At 53.4% G+C, this 16,202-nt stretch overlaps 2 protein-coding genes across 5 annotated transcripts in view; both read right to left on the bottom strand.

Annotated features, from left to right (window-relative positions):
- The window catches only part of SLC27A5 (solute carrier family 27 member 5), a 13,283-nt gene extending 8,913 nt beyond the window's left edge, over window positions 1-4,370 (bottom strand). Inside the window, exons 1-3 of one of the 2 annotated variants that reach the window (XM_023516416.1) lie at window positions 3,525-4,370; window positions 2,977-3,186; window positions 2,429-2,587 (exon numbers count right to left, since the gene is read on the bottom strand). In XM_023516416.1, coding sequence (XP_023372184.1) covers window positions 2,429-2,587; window positions 2,977-3,186; window positions 3,525-4,245 — 1,090 coding nt within the window. In that variant the 5' untranslated portion in view covers window positions 4,246-4,370. The remainder of the gene's footprint in view (window positions 1-2,428; window positions 2,588-2,976; window positions 3,187-3,524) is intronic. The other variant, XM_003795338.3, reaches the window with a different exon arrangement.
- Window positions 4,371-6,427: 2,057 nt separating this feature from the next.
- ZBTB45 (zinc finger and BTB domain containing 45) lies at window positions 6,428-13,287 on the bottom strand. Of its 3 annotated transcripts, none has more exons than XM_023516434.1 (3): window positions 13,217-13,287; window positions 9,799-11,068; window positions 6,428-7,185 (listed from the first exon to the last, which is right to left on the bottom strand). In XM_023516434.1, the coding sequence occupies exons 2-3, from the start codon at window positions 11,066-11,068 to the stop codon at window positions 6,929-6,931; spliced, it is 1,527 nt and encodes a 508-aa protein (XP_023372202.1). In that variant the 5' UTR covers window positions 13,217-13,287; the 3' UTR covers window positions 6,428-6,928. The 3 variants fall into 3 exon arrangements, with proteins under 3 accessions (XP_023372202.1, XP_012664073.1, XP_003795385.2); XM_012808619.2 differs by lacking the exon at window positions 13,217-13,287 and adding an exon at window positions 11,232-11,364; XM_003795337.3 differs by lacking the exon at window positions 13,217-13,287 and having other exon boundaries at window positions 9,799-11,097.
- Window positions 13,288-16,202: the final 2,915 nt, after the last annotated feature.

Genomic DNA, 16,202 nt, shown 5'->3' with positions numbered 1-16,202 from the left:
AAGCCTGTACTGCAGTATTTTCAAGCAAAAAGATATGGTGTCTAGGATTTGCTCTAAAACAATCCAGAAAGAAAGAGGAGAGAACATATGAAATAAAACCAGCGACATGTTAACAATTATTGAAGCTGGATGAGGACATGTGAGAAATCATCACACTATTTGCACTTTTTTTTTTTTTTTACTATTTGTACTTTTATATATGTTTGAAATTTCCCATGATAACTTTTTTTTTTTGTAGAGACAGTGTCTTACTCTATAGCCCTCAGTAGAGTGCCGTGGCATCACACAGCTTACAGCAACCTCCAGTTCCTGGGCTTAGGTGATTCTCTTGCCTCAACCTCCTGAGTAGCTGGGACCACAGGTGCCCTCCACAACACCCAGCTACTTTTTGTTGTAGTTTGGCCAGGGCCAGGTCTGAACCCACAACCCTTGATATATGGGGCCAGTGCCCTACTCACCAAGCCACAGGCGCCACCCCAACACATGACAATTTTTTTTTTAGAGACAGTCTCACTTTATCACCCTCCGTAGAGTGCCGTGGCAGTGTCACACAGCTTACAGCAATCTCCAACTCCTGGGCTTAGGCGATTGTCTTGCCTCAGCCTCCGGAGTAGCTGGGACTACAGGCGCCCGCCACAACGCCTGGCTATTTTTTTGCTGCAGTTTGGCTGGGGCCAGGTTTGAACCCACCACCCTCGGTATATAGGCCTGTGGCCTACCCACCGAGCCACAGGTGCAAACCCAACCCATGATAATTTTTTTAAATATGAGAATAAAAGGGGGAGGATGGCTGGGCACCCATAGCTCAATTAGAGCATCAGCCCCATGCACTGGGGGTGGCAGGTTCCAACCCAGCCAGGCCCTGCTAAACAACAATAACAACAACAACAACAACAACAACAACAACAACAAAACCGGGGGCAGCGCCTGTGACTCAAGGAGTGGGGTGCCACCCCCATATACAAGAGGGGGAGGGTTCAGACCCAGTCTCTGCCAAAAACTGCAAAAAAAAAAAACAAAAAACCCACAAGTGATAAGTAAAACATGTACAGTAGCCAGGCATGGTGGCTCATGCCTGTAATCCTAGCACTCTGGGAAGCTGAGGTAGGTGGATTGCTTGAGCTCTGGAGTTCGAGACCAGCCTGAGCAAAAGCCAGACCCTGTCTCTACTAAAAATAGAAAAACTGAGGCAAGAGGATTGCTTGAGCCCAAGAGTTGGAGGTTGCTGTGAGCTATGATGCCACAGCACTCTACCCAGGGCAACAGCTGGAGACTCTGTCTCAAAAAAAAAAAAGTACAATAAAATGCTGATAATAGCTGAATCTGGGTATTGGATACATGAAGATTCCCATAGAAAAACTGAGAAATCTCTTTATGATTCAAACTTTGCATGACAGAAAAAAAATTTTTTTTCCAAGACAGAGCCACACGCCATCGCCCTGGGTAGAGTACCGCAGCATCACAGTTCACAGCAACCTCCAACCCCTGGGCTCAAGCAATTCTCCTGCCTCTGCCTCCCAGGTAGCTGGGACCACATGTGCCCACCACAATGTCCGCCTATTTTTTTTTTTTTTTATTGCAGCCATCATTGTTGTTTGGCGGGCCCAAGCTGGATTTGAACCCACCAGCTCAGGTGTATGTAGATGGCACCTTAGCTGCTTGAGCCACACACACCAGGCCTGCATGATAGAAATTTGAAAACAGGTTGGGCGTGGTGACTCATGCCTGTAATCCTAGCCCTCTGGGAGGCCAAGGTGGGTGGTTTGCTTGAGCTCACAAGTTCAAGACCAGCCTGAGCAAAAGTGAGACCCTATCTCTACTAAAAAGAAAAACTGAGGCAAGAGAATCATTTGAGCCCAAGCTGGATGTTGCTGTGACGTACGATGCTATGGCACTCTACTCAGGGCAACCGCTTGACTCTCTGTCTCAAAGGAAAAAAAAAGAAAAGAAAAGAAATTTGAAAACAGAACAAACTGTGGAGAGGTCCCATTATAATTTCTGAGGCAGGTATCCAGGCACCTTATGGAATGCTTGTGGGGCATTCCCTCACCAGCTTCTCTTGGGTCCATGTCACAGATCATCACCTCCTGATCACCCCTGCTCCATCACTCATATCAGCTCTTGTTACCTTCTAACCAAAGCACACCCATTAGGGACTGTCTGGGTGTCCAAGCCTCTCTCTGTGGCCCTAGAACTCATTTCTATGTCCCTTCTCAAAACTGAGACTGGATGCATATATTCAAGGCAACTCAAGTCCATGCTCCAGGGTTTCAGTCCTCAAACTTGGCTCAAATAAATGCTACTTATAAAAAAAAAAGTCAGACTTAAGAATGCTAGATAACCTATGAGTCTTTTCCCTTGACAGCCCCACCCTGACATTCACGCTAATGGTCCCATGGATTGGAAGGATCCTCAGAGAAGGGCTTACCAAGCTCTAAGCAGCCAAGGACCCCAAGGACAAGCCCCATTGTGTGGTACAGAGGAAGAACAGTGTAGACCACATCATCAGCCGTGGCCCCACACAAGGACAGCATCCCACTCATCCGCAGTATCTGCTCATGGGTGATGATGGCTGGTTTGGGAAGACCTGGGGGAATGAAGAATGGGAATGGTGGGATGGTGAAAGGACAACATGGGAGAAGTGCTAGCACAGAGGGGTAGGTCTCCAGAGTCAGGGCTGCACTGGAGGTTGAGGCCCTCAGAGGGTGGTAAAGTATGGACATTTGTGCTTAGAGTTTGAATTCAGAGTGGGAGTAATAGGTCAAGATCAAAGGTCAATAAAGGTTTCAGTAGCTGTTTACCAGAAGAGGCAGGATTCTGGCACTGACCACCGAAATCACATTGGTATCAGAGTTCTAGCCAATGTCAAGATCAGAGAACAGGGTGGTTTTAACAGTCAATATTGCGGCATAGGTCAAGTTTGGCATCAGATCAGAAAGTTGAGAGGCTGGGGATAGGACTACTGGTAACCCTCACCAGTGGTCCCAGAGGTGTAGATGAACAGGGCAGGGCTTCGCCGTGTGATCCCAGTACGCAGGTCAGCAGGCACTGGGTCAGGAGGGGCAGCATCCAGGGCTGCCCCCATTGCCCCCACACCCGGTGTAGGGGAGGTATGACTGAAGTAGAAGCAGCGGATGTTCTCAGCCTGCAGCTTTGGAAGGATCTCCTCTAGGCTCTCCCGGAGGTCTGCAGGGATGGGTCAGGGGAAAGACTGAGGCAAGGTTCACCTTGGAAATCTTGAGGGGAAAGCTAAGACCTGCAGATTGGCAGGGGGTGGGGTGGCAGAGAAGTAGCTAGCAGAGAAAAGCTTTTGCTTTCAACAAAGAATCCCATTGTTAGTATTTTTTGGTGAAAAGAATTGAAATACTGTGGAAAAAGTTAAATTCTGGTGCCCTCAGAATTACTTTCCAGTTATGGTTAAGTTTTGACTCTGCCTGTCCACAAGGGTAGGTGGGTGGAGAGCAAAGGCATCCTTGCCCAGCCCCTCCCAAGATCCCAGCCTCCAGCTGGTCCCTTGCCCTTACCCCTTTCCATTCTCCAGTGACTCCAGAGTCTCTCACCTGGGTCTACTACCAGCAACTGGGCCCCAGAGCTCAGCACTGAGTGTACCAGGGGCACTCCTCGGCCATGTGGGTTGATCCAGGCTGCTGGGCAGCCCAGCTTGGCCAACCCCAGCCACAAACTGAGAGCAGGAATGATCTGGGAGGCCACCAGGAGGGCAACAGGCTTGCCAAAATATAGGCCCATGGGGCCACCCAACTCAGCCTTCAGGACCCATGCTGCCCGGCAGGCCCAGGCATCCAGCTCCCCAAAAGTGACAGAGCGAGCCCCGGGCCCTGTCCACACCAAGAACACCCGGGCAGGCTGCACTTGCGCTTGTCGCTCAAAGGTGTCCACAAAGCTGTCAACCGGCTGTTGACTCAAGCGCACCCCGACGTTCCAGCCCAGGCGGAAGATCTTGGTCAGGAAGGCCACATCAGCAGGCAGCCAGCATAGCCCCAGAGGTGGCCATGTGCGAAGCAGAATCAGTGCCAGGGATGTAGCCACCAAGGTCAGCCAGTGAGGCACCCAGTGGCTGAGCCAGGGCTGCATCAGCACAGCCAGGCTTAGCAGCACACAGCATGCAGTGCCCCCCAGGAGCCAGTGCAGGGCTACCGCCATGGCTGCTAGCCATGCTGGCTGCCCCAGTCCCCAAAGCAATAGCAGCAGCAATAGCAGAAAGGCTAGCTGCTGAGGAACACCCATCACACCAATTGTCTCCTCAGAGAAGTAGCTGTGGAATACACAGGTTCTTCTCTGTTACCAGGTTCTCAAGTGCTAACCTCTGGCATCAGAGTAACCTGACTGCTCCTCCCCTTAACCTCCCCCACCAGGTGGTAGCCCAGGTACTGTCAACAGTGGCTGCTCCTGTTCCCAACACTGTCTTGCTCAATCATGCTAGTGTGCAACTCCAGCCCCTCTGCCTATGTGCCACCCACATAAGCTCCCTCCCATTTTTTCTTTTTCTTTCTTTCTTCTTCTTCTTTTTTTTTTTTTTTGAGACAGTCTCATTTCTCTGGCTAAATACCATGCGTCATAGCTCACAGCAACCTCAAACTCCTGGGTTCAGGCAATTTTCTGGCCTTGGCCTCCCAAGTAGCTGGGGTTACAGGTGCCTACCACTACGCCCAGCTAATTTTTCTATTTTTAGCAGAAACAGCAGTCTTGCTCTTGCTCAGGCCGGTCTCAAACTCCTGAGCTCAGGCAAGCCACCTGCCTTGACCTCCCAGAGTGCTGGGATTACAGCATGAGCCCCTGTGCCTGGCCATAAGCTCCCTCCACCAGGATCTGTCTCCCATCTGCTTTGCCACTAGCCTCTGGACCCACATCTCTGCCCCTCCATCATCATTGCCAGGCTCTTTCCTGCGGGATGCTTGACAAGTACCCCCTCCAGGACTGACATCTGCCTCCCTTCCTTTACTTTTGAAGCTTGTTGTTTACCGGGCACTCTTGGGAGACTGGCAGAAATCCCTGTTCTTGGGGAACATTCCAATCAGGCCAAAAATAAAAGCAACAAGATAACAAGGTGGTCCTGGCCCCAAGCATGTCTTGCCACACCTCACTATGTGGTCCTAAAGTGACCCAAGGGAACATAATCTCCTGCCAGGTACACAGCAAGTGCTCAGTAGTTAACATTTGCATTGTCTGAACTTAAACCCAGCTCTGTATCCCACCCAAGTGCCTGCTCTAACTCTCTGCCCTACCCTGGATCAATGAGGACAGAGAGCTCAGGTTCAGGAGACTGAACTCTGCATATGATGTACCTGGTTGGACCATGAAAACCTTAGCCTCTCACCTCTGGGAGGTAGTCACAAAGGGTCATCAGATGCCTGTAATCCCAGCACTTGGGAGGCCGAGGAGGGTGGATTGCCTGAGCTCACAGGTTCAAGACCACCTGAGCCAGGTAAGACCTCATCTCTAAAAATAGCCGGGCATTGTGGTGGATGCCTGTAGTCCCAGATTACTTGGGAGGCTAAGGCAAGAGGATCACTTAAACCCAAGAGTTTGAAGTTGCTGTGAGCTAAGATGCCATAGCACTCTACTGATAGTGACAAAGTGAGACTCTGCCTCAAAAAAAAAGTCATCACAGAGGAGCCACCACTGGCCTAGGAGTTTGGAAAATTGGGCTGGGGCATGGCCTTTCACAGGCTCCAAATCCTTAAGGCTGGCTGCCCTGGCCAGGAGCCACCAATATGCAGGAGGTGGGAGAAATAAAGGAGAGTGGCCAGCTCTCCACGCTGGATACTGGGTCCTGTGACACTGGCTCATATTGACTAGGGGAAACCGTCTCCATCTGCCCAGTGGTTAGCCCAAGGGTTTGAGCAGTGGCTGTCTCCTGCCCATTCTCAGCACTTGCTCTGCAACCTGGAATTTGGCCCTGGGCAGCCAAAGTAGTTATACCTGGCTCATCTACCTGCAGGGCAGCCTTGCCCAAGAGACCCCCCCTGGGTCCCCAGAAATAAGGTGCTCAACCATCATACCCATCAGAATGGGGAAGTGGAAACCTTTAAGTTTAAAAGGCCCTTAGAATTTGGCTGAAAGATCTGAGAGAGGGGCCTCGAAATCTATACTGTAGACAAAGGCAGACAGCCGAGTGACCATGCGACAGATTTCCACATGTGGCCTTCCTCTCTAAGACCCACCTCAGATGAGCCTATTACCTTCCCAACAGGATGGAGGGCTCCAAAAGAACCAAGTGTCAGTTATATATGCTGCCCACCCTAGCCCTCCAGAACAGAAGCCTGGGATGGCAAAGTGGGTCATGCTGTCTCTGCCCATGAGAACATGGGGACCAGCCAGGGTGCTGCCCAAGGACCAATACTCTGAGGGAGGACACCCATAGCCTGCCTATGAAAGAGAGGCATGCACTGGTACAGGAGCAGGCAGCTTCGTGGTTTAGGCCTTGCGGCCAACAGTACTTTATTACAGATCAGGAGTTGCAAGACCCAGCCTTATTCTATCACAAGTCCACCTGAGCCTCCTTAGGCGCCCCCCTGAAGGAGGACTAGCTCTGGGTAGGGAGACCTTGTCCAGCCTAACACTGGGAAAGGGGCACAGCCCCAGGACACCCCACTTTCCCCCCTCCCAGCCCCATCCCTCAGGAGGGGGCAGGTTACAAGCCGTGTGCAGAGGCAGGAATACAGGGCCTGGCTCCAAGTATCTAAGAGCCGGTTCAGGCTGGAAATGGCCCAGTTCTCGGAGGTGTTCGGGTCTCTGACCAGACCCAGCCCAACACCACCTAGAAGGTCCAAGTACGGGGTGGAAAGGAGTAAGGTGGACTGGGTCCCAGTATGGAGAAAGGGGTGAGGACAGAGGGAGGGCCTGAGCTCAAGAGTATGTGGTGGGGTTGCTCCCACAGTGGAAGAGGCTGGCCTGATCCAGGCCCCAATCAGGGTGCAGGGTGTGAGGACAGGTGGCGCTCCAGCAAACCACGGTGGGAGAAGACCTTGCCGCAGGCGGGACAGGGCGCGCGCTCAGGCCGGTGCGTGCGCATATGCACGTTGAGGGAGCTCTTCTGCGTGAAACGCTTGGCGCAGATGGCGCACTGGAAGGCGCGTACACCCGTGTGCGTAACCATATGCTTGAGCAAGTAGTCGCGTAGTGAGAAGGATCGCCAGCACACGGCGCACTGGTGTGGTTTCTCCCCTGCGGACAACAGGGTAGCCCGTGAACGTATGTCAGATCATCCAGCTCTCCACCCAGCTGGGGCTCCACCCCGCCCCCCCACCCCAGTCTCCTGAACCATCTCTCTGGGATCCCTTACCTATAAAAGATCCCTCCCCTCACTATGGGATTTCCCCTCCAGGACCACCCCTTTGCCTCCACTCACATGAGGGCTTTCCTGCCCCTTAGGGACCCTGGAACACGTGCCCAGGTATGTCTCCCCCCCTCTTGTACTTGGCAGGGTCCTCCTAAATCTATCAGATACCTTCCCAAAAGGGAACCCTGCTCATCTGGGACATCTGTTGCCCATCTAAACTGCCCACTCAGTCTCTCCCCACCTCTGGAGACCCTCTCCCTCAACCCTTACTGCACCTGGCAAAGGGAGACTCTCAAGCCTGGCCTCCTATGCCTGCCCCTATGCCCATAGAACTAACTCTCAGAACACTAGACACTATTTTGGGGACACTCTAACAAGGTCCAGTACCTTTTCTTTTCTTTTTGGAGCCACAGTCTCAAGCTGTCGACATGGGTAGAGTGCCATGGCATTACAACTCACAGCAACCTCACACTCTTGGGCTTAAGCGATTCTCTTGCCTCAGCCTCCCAAGTAGCTGCGACTACAGGCGCCTACAACGCCCAGCTATTTTTGTTGTTGTTGTAGTTCTCATTGTTGTTTTAGCAGGCCCAGGCTAGGTTAGAACCCGCCAGCCCCAGTGTATGTGACCGGCGCCCTACCCACTTGGGAGCTATGGGGACCACCCAAGGCACAGTACCCTTTTTTTTTTTTTTGCAGTTTTTGGCCAGAGCCAGGTTTGAACCCTCCACTTCCGGTATGTGGGGTGGGGGCTCTACTCCTTTGAGCCATGGGCACTTGCCCGGCCCAGTACCTTTTTACAAGGAGGAACTTGGGCACTCTGTGGAAGCCCCAGTTGCCCTGCACCCCCACCCACTGGGCCACTATAATGTTCCTGGTGTGACAGAGCCCAGCTGGCTGCCCTTCTCACCCTGGGTTGGAGGAGAAGAGGCAGGCTATGTCTGCCCCTAGGCCATCAGGGGTTGACAAAATACCTATCCCAGTGGCAGGAGTCAGACACTTCCTGCACAGCCAGCACTGCCTTAGAGCCTCTGGCAGCCTCTTATTGGCCCATTACCAACTCCCCTTACTCCCAGGTCCCTGGTTTCTGTCCATCCTTCCCAAGGCAGCTAGAAGGACATTTTATTTTATTTTATTCTTTTTTAGAGAAAAAAATACCACCCCGGGTAGAGTGCTGTGGCGTCGCAGCTCATAGCAGCCTCCAGCTCTTGGGCTTAGGTGATTCTCTTCTCTTGCCTTGGCCTTGCCACAATGCCCAGCTATTTTATTTTATATATATATAGATAGATAGATAGATACATATATATAGATATAGATATATATTTTTTTTTTGTAGAGCCAGAGTTTCACTTTATGGCCCTCGGTAGAGTGCCATGGCATCACACAGCTCACAGCAACCTCCAACTCCCAGGCTTAGGCGATTCTCCTGCCTCAGCCTCCCGAGTAACTGGGACCACAGGCACCCGCCACAGGGCCAGGCTATTTTTTGTTGCAGTTTGGCCAAGGCCGGGTTTGAACCCGCCACCCTCGGTATATGGCCCTGGCGCCCTACCCACTGAGCCACAGGCGCCGCTGCCCAGCTATTTTTTTTGTTATTGCAGTTTGGCCCAGGCCAGGTTCAAACGGGCCACCCTCAGTATGTGGGGCCGGCGCCCTACTCACTGAGCCACAAGAGCCACCCTGGAAGGACATTTTAAACTGTGACATCTCAGTCATTCCCCAGCTTAGAACACCAATGGCTTCTCTACCATTCAGAGTCAAACCCCAAGTTCCTGCCCCTACAGACACTCCTCACACATGCTTACTCTCAGCATGGCCTTCCAGCCAAATGTTAATTTTCCAGACAATGCCAGCAGGTCCCTGGTTTGCATATCCCTGTCGTCCACCTGAGCCTCCAGGAAGCACCCCCATCCTCCGGTGGCACACTCCACCTCAGCCCTCTCTCCATATGCACACATTTCTCAGCACCCATCCCACTCTGTACCTCTCTCACAGATCCACAGAGCTGCTTCCCTGACATGTCCAAGGTCTAAGGAAACCTCAGAGCCTTCAGAAGCTCCTTCCCCCCTCCATGGCTGTGGGGTTCTCACACTGCAGCTGTATCTTCCACATCCTGCCCATCTCAAGGGCTCTTAGAACCTCACTGGCAACCTCTCTACCAGCTTTGCACCCCCTAGGCTAACTAACCCTTCCCTTCATGCCAGCCCATAACAGACTGCTGGCATCCAGAGAGATGCAGGACGCTGTCCAGAACACAGTTCTCCAACCTGACCAGGGCACCCCTGCCAAGTCTCCACTGAAAGCTTTGCAAAGGCCTGAGGGCAGGATCCCTGCTCCACCTCTGGGAAGCTTCCCCATCCCCACAGGTCTTTACTTGGGTTGCAGGCTCAAATTCTAGGCCCCATGGAGTTACCAAAAAAACAATTCCCTGCGCCCTATGCCCAATTCCCCCTTGGGTTTGAATCTTGAAAGAGGGGTTGATGCCTCCCACCCTGGCTCACCCGAGTGGATGAACATGTGCTTGGTGTAGTTTTTCCGTGAGCTGAACGTCTTGTGGCAGTGGCTGCACTCATAGGCCGGCGGCTCTACACCTGGGGCACGCGCTGGGGTGCTTGAGGGGTTCGTCACAGGAGCAACAGAGGGGGCCGGGGCTTCACCAAGCTGAGAGGTGGGGGCTGCGTCCGGCTGGAGCGCAGGGTAAAAGGCAGGTGGAGGTGCAGGGGCTGGTCCAGATGGCGCAGGAGGGGGTGGGGCGGGAGCTCCCAAGTGAAAAGGAAAAAGCGAAACAGGTGGCCCAGGGGTCTTCACTCCGGGAGGGCGGGGTCCAGCTAGGACGCAGTCGGGCGGGACAGGGGTCTCAGAAGCACAACCTTCAGCGCCAGCACCGTCCTCATCGTGCCAAGCAGATACATAGCTGTCGGGGAACACATCTTCAGCTGCTGTAGCTCCCCGAAGGAAGTCCCTGCTAGCACCGCCATAGTCAGTGAGGCCGGTGGGCGCAGGGGGATCCTCGCACGCGCTGTCAGCGGCAGCAGTAAGGAAGCTGGCCGCACAGTCTGGGAAGGAAGGGGGAGCCTGGCCCTCGCCCGGGCCACTGCCTTCGCCGTCCTCACCGTCAGTGTCATCATCAGTCTCCTCGTCCTCATCATCACCTCGGTCGTCAGAAGCCGACGGCAGTGCAGGATCGGGGTCAGGCCCTTCGGCCTTGGCTGGCGCCAGAGATGTAGGTAGCTGCAGACGTGCGGGCTGGCGCTGCTTGCGGCTATGCGCCGCACTGGAATGCCCTGGGGGGCGTGCAGCTAGCAAGTGGCGCAAGCGGTGCCGCAGTTGGGCTGGTGCAAGCGGCGGAGGCACCGGCGCCGGCAGAGGCGCGGGTGCTGAGGTGCTCGGGGCGCGAGCACGCGCAATAATCTGCGTGCACTCGTCAATAACGGTTTGGATGCGAAGCACCGAGGCAGCTGTTAGCACCTGCAGCGCTTCGCCTTGCGCCACTACCAGTGAGCCGCTGTAGAGGAACTCAACCAGCTGGCGCACAGTCTGCGCGGGTACCACCGGCGGCACGCGGATCTCAGAGTGACCCAGCAGCAGCTTGTCCTGGAAGAAGGGCGAGCCAGCGGCTAGCACGCAGCGGTGTGCGCGCAGCGAAGCCTCACGGATGCGCACAGTCACGTCGCAGAAGTGCCCCCCTAGCCTCTGCCCGTTAAGGGTCTCGAGCAGCGAACGAGAGAAGTTCTGCAGGTGTATGTGGTGCACTGCCTCTGCAGCCGCCATCTGCATGGAATGAGAGGAGGGCGGGAGAGGTCAGCTGAGGACCTTCCTCTGCCCTAGTGTCCCTGTCCCTTCATCCCTTATCACAGGGCAGGGCCCAATAGCGCATCATACCCTCAGACCTCACCGACCCCATTCCTTCCCAGCAGTTTTTTACAGTCATTACCAACACAGGACACGCCAACGCTTCCTCCCTCCATACTGTCCCCAGGATTTCTTCAGGGTCCTCCACCTCTACAGACCCCTCCACACTCCTAGGAAAGGGCTGGAGATACAGGTCTGCCCTCTCTCTCAGGGAAGGTTCAGGGCTTGGCCTCCCCTATCTTGGCTCGCCCACACCTCCCCCACCTCTACTAACCTTAAGCCTCCCTATGTCCCCCTTCAAGGGGGCAGCCCTGTGTAGAAGAGGCCATAGACACTCCTCCCCAATCCAAACTGGCTAACATGCCTCACCCAGAGCAGACTGTGCTCTCCACCCAGCTAGCTTTGACTCCTCCACCCTATCTCAAGGCTCATTTTTGGTTACCCTTAGCCAATCTAAGGTGCCCGCCTACATATCCAGGATTGCTGCCTCAGAACTGGGTTACATTAACTACTGTATATGGAGGCCTTCCTAGGGAGTGGGGTGGTACCACGTGCCTCCTGGGCAGAGAATTCAGGATATGCTTGGGCACAGAAGGCTGAAGGTTGGAATTACCCTGGCAGATGCTCCAGCCCAGCCAGCAAGAAGATCCTCCTGCAGCCCCAGCTTTTTTTTTTTTTCAGCCCCAGCTTCTTAAAATCTTAATGGGACCTGTGGAGCCCAGAGTGTGCATGTGGCACAGAAAGGTAGATTATGTGATATAAGCAGGGGAGTGGTATAAGCACAGGTGGAAAGCAGCAACCACAAAAGAAAACAGGACCCTTCTTAAGAACCTGTGGCTGCCTAATCAGAGCACTGCCCATACTTAGGCACCAGAAAGAGAGGGTTAGTCCCAGTGGACTCACAACATCTGAGACGCTCTGCTACTACACCCATCAAGTCAGGTGAACCCATGGTCATTCAGCCAGTTTCCCCTTCTACCAAACAAGGGATGGGATACTTGCTCCTAGGTTCCAGCACCACACCTCCAGTCTAAGGAGGCATAGAGGCATAGGATGCACCCTGATATCCATATACTCTCCATCAGCCTGCCTCTCCCTTAGGGTCACACAACCTCCAAAGTAGGGCTCCATTTAGTCCTGCCCCTACACCCTCTGGCTCTACTGGGGTCTCAGATTCAACCCCTCTGGCCTCTTATGTTTAAACTGCCTTCCTTTGCTGTAGCCAGACCCGTTCCTTTCTTGGATCCCCCACAGATGACCTCTTAGACCACTTTGCACACTTCCCCTGTGCTGGTTACTGCTCTTGGGCTGATGAGGTAACTCCTTGCTGGTCCCCTCCGCGTCCCCCTCTTCCTGTTATATTCCCCACGTGGCAGCCAGAGGGAGCCTGTCAGACCTAACAAATCCAGACACACACCACTCTGCCCCCGCCCAGAGCCCTCTACGGCGATGAATTAATTGAAATTCCTAAAATGAGCCAAGCCTTTGCGGCTTGCCTCTGCCAGCAGCACTATCCCCATCTTAATTCATGTAGCATCTGAAGGACTTCAAATCTGTGTCTGGGCAATGGAGACAGAGACCTGTGCATCAACCGTAGGGCTTGAACCCTTCCTTTTTCTGACCCGCCCCCACCTTGCTCCCTGGCGGGCTTCTATTCCTCAGTCCAAAAATCCGATTAAGGGCCTTCTAAGCTACCACAGGACAAAGGACCTCCTTCAAGACCTGACACTCAGGCCCACCCTACATGATCTGGAGCCGGATATTCGCCGCCACGCCTTCTCCCAAGCCATAGATTTTGCTCTGAGTCCCGTCTCCGGTACTCTGCGCCACTGTTCGCTCCCTGCCCTGAGCCTAGAGCTCCCTATATGTTCTGTTACAGCTGCACCCGCTCCACTCCCGCCAATTTAGCTTTCCCGGCTCCCACCCTTGCCTGCAATTGTGCCCCGATCCCGCAGCGCCCTCTCGCGTTCCCAACGTGCGCCCAGAGCCTAGCGCGAGTGCACCTCCCCTGGCACGCCTCAGCTTCCCCGCCGGCCCTCCGGCCGGGGGATGCCCGTCCGACCCCACCTCCGGGTCCTCCTTAGGCACCAGGCCGCGCCGCGGCTGCCTCTGGCTCGCCAACACAAGGCCGCACTTCCGGGCCGCGATGCCAGCGGAACTGAAGTGGTGCGCCGCTGATGCCCAGGGGGAAACCCTAGACTGGAGCACGTTTCTCATATTTTTTATGACAACCAGGTGCTGCAGTCTCTGCAGGCCGTACTTCCGGCTCTCCTCAAAGTCGGAACCAAAGTCTCAGTAGCTGCGGCTGCCGCGGCTCGAGGAACTAATGGACCAAAGCATACTTCCGGCGTCGCCCTGGAGACAGAGTAGGGGCGGGGCCTGCTGTCTTTCTTGGGGAGCGTGGTTGGAGGTTGAGTAGGTCCAAGCCTCTTGATCTGTCTTGGCCGGTTCATTTTGTATTTATTTATAGTTATAGTAAAGGTGAGGTCTCGCTTTTGCTTAGGCTGGGCTCGAAATCCTGAGCTCAAGCGATCCACCCGCCTTGGCCTCCTAGAGTGCACCCGGCCTTTTTATTTTACTTTTTGAACACGCAGTCTCTCTGTCGCCCAGGCTACAGTGCAGTGGCGCAATGATAGCTCACTGCAGAACTCCTGGGCTCAAGTGATCCTCCGGCCCCAGCCTCCCGAGTAGCTGGGACTACGGGCGCCACCACCATGCCGGATTGGTTTAAACACCACTTCAACCGGGGAAGTGTCCTTCTTCCTCTAACATTCGTTGGAGCATAAGTCTCTCCCCCAGTCTGCAGAACATAGCCCTGCAACCTCTCCCCAAGACTCCTGGCTATGGGTGGGATGTCCCGCTGCAACCCTGGCTCGCACCTTCTGCCCCTCAGCCGGGATCCCACCCACAAGGTGGAGGCAGCCACGCACCACAGACCACAAGCCCCACCTACCCCAGGCAAGGAGTGTACAAGTAAATTAGTGGATATTGAACCGAATGCCTCCTCTGCACCACAGCCTGGGTCAGAGGTCAGAAAAGAAAAGGAGTGTAGGCATGTGATGAGGTCATAATCAGCCAGAAACGAAGACCAGAAGATCTTAGGGGGTTGAAATCTGTGAGAACTGTCCATGAAGGGGCGGTGCCTGTGGCTCAAAGGGGTAAGGCGCCAGCCCCATATGCCAGAGGTGGTGGGTTCAAACCCAGCCCTGGCCAAAAACTGAAAAAGAAAAAGAAAAAGAACTGTCCATGAAGAGGGAACAGCCTTGATCTGCAAAAGCCCTGAAGTAGGGCTGGCTGTACAAGGTACCCATGAACCTGGCCCACTAGATGGTGTGCTGTCAGGGCTTTCTGTTATACTCTTGCAGGTACCCCTTTGGCCACTTTGCTGGGGCAAGTACCACTGCGACTGTGTCTGGAGGGTGGTAGAAGGGCCTGGACCTCAAGGCCAGATCACAGGGCCTCAGTGGACCCTATGCTTTATGTAGCAAGTTTGAGGTCCAGCATGGGGCTCTCAGCCTCCAAGAGAGAGATAAGGTCAGGATGCCTGTCTGTCACTCGGGCAACTGCTGAATGGCTGTATTGTAGATAAGTGTTTTGGAGATCAAGAAGCAGTATATGCCAGGTTGTCATTCTTCCAAATCTGAGTCCCACACTATGATCAGCTGAGCAAATTGGATCTGTTTCCACTGACCTTGACAGTCTCCTCTCCTCTGTGGATGCTTATTCCTGTCCAGCCTCACAGGCCCCTTGCTATACCCAATATGAGGCTGACTTGTGCAGTTCTGTCTGGCTGTAGCACCCTCTCACACAGATGCCATCAGCCTCCCCTGCACCCTTCTTGACCCCAAAGGCTCCCCAACTTCTGTCACAGGGTTGTGAGGGTTGGTGTTCATCTGTGTCCTTTATCTTGGCACCTGCTGCTACAATACACATAGGAACAGACAGCCACTTCACCCTACCCTGAATCTCCACTGTGCTTAACCCTGTGGAATTGCAGGATTCTGGAACATTGCAGGTCAATCTGGTATGAGGGAGGCGGAATTCTGAAAATGCTCCCCCCCACCAATTCTGTGCCCAAATCCACAGAACTTGTAAATATGATATCTATCATCTGTGCATAGTTAACACTACACTATATGGTGAAAGGGTCTTTGCAGATGTAATTAAGGTTGCCAGTTAGCCTGGATTATTTGGGTAGTTCCAAGGTAATCACAAGAGTCCTTAAAGGCGGAAGAGGAATCAGCAGGCGCCTGTAGCTCAGCGGCTAGGGTGCCAGCCACATACACTAGAGCTGGCCAGTTCAAATCCACCCTTGAGCCTGCCAAACAACAATGACAACTCCAACCCACAATAACCAGGAGTTGCAGTGGGCACCTGTAGTCCCAACTACTTGGAAGGCTGAGGCAATAGAATCACTAAAGCCCAAGAGCTTGAGGTTGCTGTGAGCTGTGATGCCAGGGCACTCTACCCAGGGCAACATAATGAGACTCTGTCTCTAAAAATAAAAAGAGGAAGGTAGAGAAACTTGAAGGAGGAGAAGGGTTCCTCTAGAGCAGCGGTTCTCAACCTGTGGGTCATGACTCCTTTGGGGGGGTAAAACAACCCTTTCACAGGAATCGACTAAGACCGTTCTGCATGTCAAATATTTACATTATGATTGATAACAGTAGCAAAATTACAGTTATGAAGCATCAATGAAAATAATTTTATGGTTGGGGGTCACCACAACATGAGGAACTGTATTAAAGGGTTGCAGCATTAGGAAGGTTGAGAACCACTGCTCTACAGGCTTTAAAGGTGGATAGGACCACATGAAGGAATGCAGAGCAGACAGGGGGTAAGAACCTGAAAAGAAACCCAACAACAGCCAGCAAGAAAACAGAGGGCAGCGCCTGTGGCTCAAGGAGTAGGGCACTGGCCCCATATGCTGAGGGTGGTGGGTTCAAATCCAGCCCCAGCCAAAAAAAAAAAAAAAAGAAAAGAAAACAGAGACCTTTCCTATTTGTCAAAAAAAAATTAAAAAAGAAAAGAAAAGAAAGGAAAACAGGGACCT

Source organism: Otolemur garnettii, unplaced genomic scaffold, assembly GCF_000181295.1.
Source record: "Otolemur garnettii isolate 467f Iridium unplaced genomic scaffold, OtoGar3 scaffold00091, whole genome shotgun sequence".
NCBI classification, from domain to species: domain Eukaryota; kingdom Metazoa; phylum Chordata; class Mammalia; order Primates; family Galagidae; genus Otolemur; species Otolemur garnettii.
The sequence above is the reverse complement of the archived record's forward strand: the minus strand, read 5'-3'. Positions and strand labels throughout refer to the sequence as shown.